Below are 7,135 nucleotides of genomic sequence, written 5' to 3' on the forward strand. Positions count from 1 at the left end.
TGTCTTCGATTTACTATTGTGTTTTATATGAACTGACGGAGATGCATAACTTGCTCACAGCAATAAATATGTTGGCCCAGTGCACTGCAGTGCATTGTTTCCTTTAAAGTGCATATTTCTATAGTTTCGCAATGGACTCTCATGTTTTTCCTGGAAAATGTCTTTGGACAAACTTTGTACTTTGGTTTATTATTGTCTATTCACCTTGCTGAACTTTGTATTATGGCGCATCTATTGCGTAAACTTTAAGCAAATTGCAAATGAAAGTTTCTGGGATTTTACATGCCAGTTTATTGCATTGAAATGGGTCGCAACTGTATCTGGGAGTTGGGAGTACATGCTGGGGGGTGCGAAGAGTGCGAGCACCATTACGAGTAGGAATACGAGGACGAGTATATGGTCATGTGCCAGTATGAAAGTTTCCCTTTTTTATGCGTATGTAGCCCCCACGGGGCAGAGTAGCTACAACAGTCTCGTACCGTACTGCTGTTTGGAGCTCCAAGTTTTTATTGCCCACGGCTGGCTCAGAGATGGCGAGGGTGGTGCTGGTTCTGGCGGATCTGGTGGTGGATCTGGTGCTGCTGCTGCAGGTATTGTGGTGGGGCATGTGGGCACGTGAACTCCCACAGGTGACGATGGCCTCGTTTATTAACAAACAGCAAAATGTTGTCAACATTTCAAATTTATTTGTTGAATATAGCACAAACACACAAACAGATGCCATCATGTACATGTGTATGGAGGAGGTGTACACATGTCCATGTTGTTGTCTCTGCTTTGGTGTGTGTCTGCGCATCAGTGTGTGTGTGTGTGTGTGTGTGTGCGTGTTATTAAATTAAACACAGAGCCACCATCAGGACTGGGCCAAAAGCATTCATTAGCCACGTTTACTGCACCCGTGGCGACCTCCATTCCAGCTGATGAGTTTTTTTTTTGTCTCTCTCCCGTCCTGCAAGTAAAACTTTCTGTGTTTGCTTTTTCGATATACCCTGGCTGATAGATTATGTCGAAAGGGGAATGCACTACATATGGGCAAACGTGTCACTCCCATTACATTTTGATGGCTGTGAATGATATCCTGGGAGGGGTCTATAAGCGAAACAATTTTATTATTTACAAAAGCAAATCTTTTGAATTGGATCCACCAATAGTATCTAAGCTCGCCTCTGCTGGCAGTGCATACTGGGTATCAATCAGTCCAAACTTCACTAGATGACTGCGTGTTCGAGCATTTTTTCATTACTTTGTCTATTTGCTTAGCATTGTGGTTTTGTTGGTGTTGGTGTTGTTTCTGTTTCTGTTGCTTTTGCTGCTGTTATCATTGTTGTTGCGGCTGCTGTCGCTTCGTGACTTTGCGGATGTTGGGTTTTAATATTTTGCTCTTATGCGTCCCTTATTTCGCTCTCAAAAGCGTCGCGATGACGACTACGTGAGCCTGTTCGCACTCAGAAATGATTATTGCACACCATTTTGGCAAATGGTGCTGGGTTCGCTTTTCACAGAAAACAGCATTGGCATTTAAATAGAAACATATACATAGACCAGCTATACATATTCACACATATAAATGTACATATATACTTGTAGAGTTGTGGGTCTAAAGAAGAATAGCTACAGATGTTGTTTGTTCATTGGAAAGAGGCAGGCTGCATGAAAATGCGATTCTGGGCCGCCCAGCGCATTAATTCTAATTAACTTTTTGCGGCCGCCTAACCCAAAGAGGCGCGACCTCACTGGCACAACCGCAGTCGGTTTATGAGTACTTTTTTGGGTGCTTCTGCCCCAGGCGCGGGCCCGGGCCCGCCCAACGGTTCTGGGTCCGAATTGCGCAACAAATGAAGTGCAGGCAATAAAAAGCGACAAAGGCAAATGGCAAAACGTAGTCGTTGTCGTTGTCGGTGTTGTCGTTGTCCCCGGTCTCCTAACTGCGTTTCATGCGTTGAGCCATGAAAATGGAAATGAAAATTTATACGCTCTGCGGCGGGTCCGGGGACGGTGGCCGCATCCGTGTGATTAAAACACCTGCGCCGACAGCTGCCAGGAGCACACCAGGACAAGACTGGGGCACAAACAGCCAACCAGCAGCAGTACCATTAGTAACTGGACTTGCCCGGGGAACCTTCCCTCCGCATCTGGCTCACACAGTCAGCGCGTGATTGTCCCTGGCGGACGGCTGGGTGATCATACATACATAGGTTCTCATTTCGCCGGGCTAATGAAACGTCATGTTATTTATGGCTGGGATGCGCTCTAATGCAAACGCATTTCTTCTCATTTAGGACCGCCTAGAAATCCATTCCGCACAGAGATTTCCCCTGGGCTCCTAGACGTGCGTGCGTACAACGATATTATTAGTTTGGTTTAACAGAACAAAAACAAACCATTTGAAGTAAAGAAAGTAATGAAGAGACATCCACCGAAAAGACATTCATTTCTCGGACCATAAATGTTGTAAGTTCTATTTAAAAACTGACACAATAAACACTTTTTTTTAAGATTTACGGATATTCGTAGATAACAATAATTATAACAATAATAATTAATTATAATTATTAGATTTAAAACGGATCCAGTAAAAGTATCAAAATGGCAAAACATAGCGGCTAAACATACATACATATGTATGTATGTACATATAACGTGTGCATATGAATGTTAAAAAAAGCCACAAAGCCAGACAGTTGTCTCCAGCTCATAGTCAGTGGTGCAGCATTAAAGAAAATTATGTGTTGTTGGTTGTTTGCACTGCCCACTGTACCTAATTGTCATCTAAATATATGTACACACATATGTATATTCCAGTCTCTTTATCTTTTCATCTTTCTTTCTTTCCTCTCGTACGCTCAAGTCGCAGCAGCGCAAAGTCCACGGGCAACTCGCGCCGCCCGCCTCTCTTTCACCTTCCTTATCGCTTTTTCGATCTGTCGCTCTCGCTTGCATTAGGGCACGGGCAATTCGGCCCTCTGTTGTGTCGCATATGTACATACATACATACATACGCATATATTCGGTCGACTTTGTGACATACGAATCTCGCGGTCTACTTATGTATAAATCTCGCCTCTCTTTCACCTTCCTTATCGCTTTCGCGATCTGTACAAAACCACAACTTCGTCTATAAAACTATATGTCGAAATCGAAGCCCTTCAATCAAATATTCCTTAGATTAAAATAATATTTACAAAACTGTAGGGCGAAACTATCACTATTCGGTATTTCCACTGTCCCAAATTCACAGCATTTAAGCATTAAAAGTATAAACATTCACTCAATCTAACAATCTCAATATCTTATGTCCGCTAAGTTGTGGTGCCCTTTGCTCCCCCAGATGACCGAACTCAATATTTCTTAAGCACATAATTCATTCAACTATCCCAGAAACTAAACAAGCAAAAATGTAAAGCCAAGACACACCATTTGACACGCTGTTCAATTTGTCTGAAAAATCAGTGCAAAACTTACATATAAGCCAGGAATAACCCCAGCGAGAAGCGATCCAGACATATTGCTCACTTGTCACTTCAGTGAATGCGCTTCGCCCTGAGCTTGGGTTTCGTTGGGTTTTGGGGTCTCTGTGTGGGTCTCTGGGGTCTGCCGGCTCAGACCTTTCGCTGCCCAAACGTGTTCAGCATTGATAAATTTGCAGGCGTGACGAAGACAGAGGAGCTAGGAACCGGGTCCCGGCCAGCCCCCAGCCGGGGAACAAAATGACTTCCAGCGGTCACGCCATTAAGAATGCTAATGTGTCTATTCAATGCGAATTTTATGCAAATGCCAAGGTTAAAAGCAAAATAAGAGCCGCGCTCTGGTAATGCGATAAAAAATTTGACACATCATCACTTTTCAATAAAATCAACAAATTTTATTTAAGTCACCCAGAGGATGCGCCTCGCTGGTCCCCGAAACTTTTTCCCTGTCGCTTCTTTCTTTCATCTCTCTTTATATATTTTTTTGTGGCCGACGCACAAAAGCGAAAACGGTCGCAAGCCAGGAAGGATGTAGGGTGTTGGGTGCCGAAGAACGGGGCATTGGTAATGCCATTTTCCATAGGCGAGTGGGGGTCTCCCCCATTCCGATTCCCCATGGGAAGCTTATCCATTTTGGCCATACGGTTTCGGGCATGTTGCGTTCGGTGTGTGAGAGAGCTTTTCTTTATTTTTTCTTTGCCCTTCTCCATTGTTGGCTGCCTTTTCTTTTGGCTTTTCGCTTTTGTCCAAATTGTGTGGGCCACGGAAGTAGCCAGTACCAGCAGCAGCCCCATAGCCATGGAAATAGCCATTGGCCCTGGCAGTGGCGGTGGCAGTATACGGCTTTCATAATGGGATTTCAGATGGGTTCGAAAATACTTTGCATTTGAAAAATTGTGAATCCGGTTATGTTACTAATTTTGCTTTCCCTCTGCCATGCCATGCTTGGCTCTTCGTTCGAGTGCATCATTCCTTTTAAATGGGCTTAGGGGCTTACTGGCATTCGGCATCAATTACAGCATCGACCAAATGTTCAGCTCTGTGCTGGATGTCGCTCTCGAAATGCCAACCCAAATGTCAATCACGTGATTGATGGCCACTGGTCTCCACTGGGATGGGGCTATCTACTGTTCACGGACTCGTACTCGTACTCGTTAGTATCTCCCTTCACAACCCACGCTGCCACATGGAGCTTACGAATGCCCTTTTCCTATGTCATGCCACAGACTGCGTTTTCCGCTGTCAGCTCGAGCCGCAGTTGGGCAAATGTGGAATCTCAATTGCACTTTAAATAAAAAGAAAACCCTGTTCATCCGCAGAGAATTTAACTAAAGTCAACGGCTAGTTCCAAACCGATTTATTCAACGTAAGCTCACAGTCCATGTGAGACCAGCTTCCTGGACATTATATTGTACCGTTCTTATCCAATAACTGTGTACTTAATTACAGTTAACGCCTCGTTTAGCACTGGGTGCCAAAAACATTTACGTTTATGTTCATTGCTTAATTTTTGTTTGGTTTAATTGCTTACATTGACTTACTGACTTGAGTTGGCTTGGCTGGGGCGTGGCCCAATTGAAAAGTGCTTCACCTTTCGTGTAAGCATCGCGTGCAATTAGTTTCTGCCAGATCCCCAGGCAAAATAAAAAAAATACCCATTCAATTGAACAAAATGTAACGCTTATAAAAACATTAAGCCAACAGCAGAAGCCTCCACAGCGGCGACATCAAAAAAACAATTAAGATTGCTACACAGATCCGCGATGGTTTTGGTTCGAAAGTTCCCAACAAGAAGAGTTTGTATTACAAGTTGTTGATGAATATTTTGCCAATTTGTTTCGAGTTTTGGGACTATCGAATTAAAGTGAAGAAGTAAGCACTTAATTTTGCTGAAGAGTTTAACGGAACAAGAATGGGAATGAATTTTGAATTTCTTATATATTCATAAATAAAATAAGTTATTTCGCAAAGTATTAACTGTTTTTACTAGAAGGATAAACTCTAAAGCTTAGGCTCCAGCAAAGCCTTCTTTCTTAGTATACAACATAAATATAAATTGAAACATCAAAGAGATCCACTTTGTGGATAAGTCTCGACACAATGGAGCTGAGGCAGAATTATCTCTTACACCCCACTTTGATATTTCCGTGTAAACTATTAACTTTTAAATTCCTCTCACAGCCCTCTTTGAAGCGCTATCAGACATGACATCAGTGTCGGCATCATTAAAAGGAACGTTTCTTGTTTGGGCCAAACAAAAAAGAGGGAGAATTAAAAAATGTGACGTCAATTTAATTAAAAACTTATGAATGAGTGAACAAAAAAGTTTGCTCATCCTTAGACCTCAAGATGTTTTTATCGTTGTTGTTTGCACAAACGGCATCCCATCCCCATCCATATTCCCACACTCTGCCACACACTGGCACAGAAAGTTTACGCCTTTTTGTGTACTACTAGGAGTGGGCGTGTTTCAGTGTTTGTTCGGGGGCTACAGATCAGCATACGTACACCGACGGGCGAGAGGGTTCGGCACGGAAAAAGCATCAAACTTTCCATAGCGTAAAAATATAATTGGAGAAATTTAAAAAGTTTTGTTTTAGTTTATAGTCTGCCGTCAAAGGGCCCCTTCTCCGGCACCCTTGGAGGGATGGATGGCAGATATGCACGTATCGTTGGTTTTGCAGCATAGTCTTGAACAAATCCAATTGCCAAATCGATTTAAAAAGCCGCCCAAAGTTGTCGTATCTTCGTATTTGGCCAACGCTCAAGAATGCACTGTAAATGTATTTACACAATTTTGTCTCTCGGTCGCAATTTCACTTGGCACATTCACAGGCATTCCTCATCGCATGCCCCCCGATTCAACAGTCCCCTGCATGGTACACCGTCCTAGTCCTGGTCCTAGTCCTAGTCCGATGCCATCCGTTGGCTTAGTCGTAGTGCGGCTTGGCCATTTCATTGTGTGCACTCGGGGAAAAAGTGAATAAGAAAATTTGTTTGCCAACTTTCGGTGTAATTTGTAAACATCAAAGAGAATGGCAGGGAAAACATGTCGCCGAGTGAGTCAAAGGGATCAAGAGTTGCTTTGCGAATTCGTGCGGAAATCTGCTACGTGTGCGGCATGCCAAGACCCAAAATATGTGCACGGTACAGAAGTGCGCCCCGGGCCAGAACGAAACCACCCGAATCAGAATCTCACTCCCACTCCCACTTCCAGTCCCACTGACAATCCTCATCGGAAATGATCTGGGCTGCTGGCGGATTCAAGGTAAACTGTGCGGACGGGAAAGCATCATTTTTGCAAGTTTAAATGCGAAGGAAGTCTTCAAGGCTACGACTGGCCGCGCTAATGAAGCGCCAGACTTTGCTCCCTGTCCAGTGGTTATGGGCTGACCGAGCCCAAACTGTTCCGCAAAGTTATGATAACAAAGAACTAATTAAGAAACATGACGTCCTTATGACAGCTGCTGCCTCACCAGACTCCAGACCAGTTCCAGCTCCAGCCGCATCTCAGCCTCAGCCACAGCCTCAGCCTCAGCCTCGCTGATAGCTCGCATAGCCTGATGTACTAATTAAGTTTTGAACGTGACGAGAAATTGCAAGTAGCAATTTCGTTGTTTGATTTTTCGCAGCAAATTTCTCCGCTCTCGATTTTTTCCGTCGTTCTG

General features: G+C 43.8%; 1 protein-coding gene across 1 annotated transcript; it reads left to right on the forward strand.

The window, feature by feature from the left end:
- Positions 1-6,502: 6,502 nt before the first annotated feature.
- Positions 6,503-6,712, forward strand: LOC117901267. Its single transcript, XM_034811961.1, has one exon. It carries the CDS (start codon positions 6,503-6,505, stop codon positions 6,710-6,712), a length of 210 nt encoding a protein of 69 aa, XP_034667852.1.
- The last annotated feature ends 423 nt before the right edge of the window (positions 6,713-7,135 follow it).

Source organism: Drosophila subobscura, chromosome U (genome assembly GCF_008121235.1).
Source record: "Drosophila subobscura isolate 14011-0131.10 chromosome U, UCBerk_Dsub_1.0, whole genome shotgun sequence".
Classification (NCBI taxonomy): domain Eukaryota; kingdom Metazoa; phylum Arthropoda; class Insecta; order Diptera; family Drosophilidae; genus Drosophila; species Drosophila subobscura.

Excerpts from the sequence above, each read along its gene's own strand:
- LOC117901267 (XM_034811961.1), top strand. The coding sequence starts at position 6,503 with ATGGCAGGGAAAACATGTCGCCGAGTGAGTCAAAGGGATCAAGAGTTG.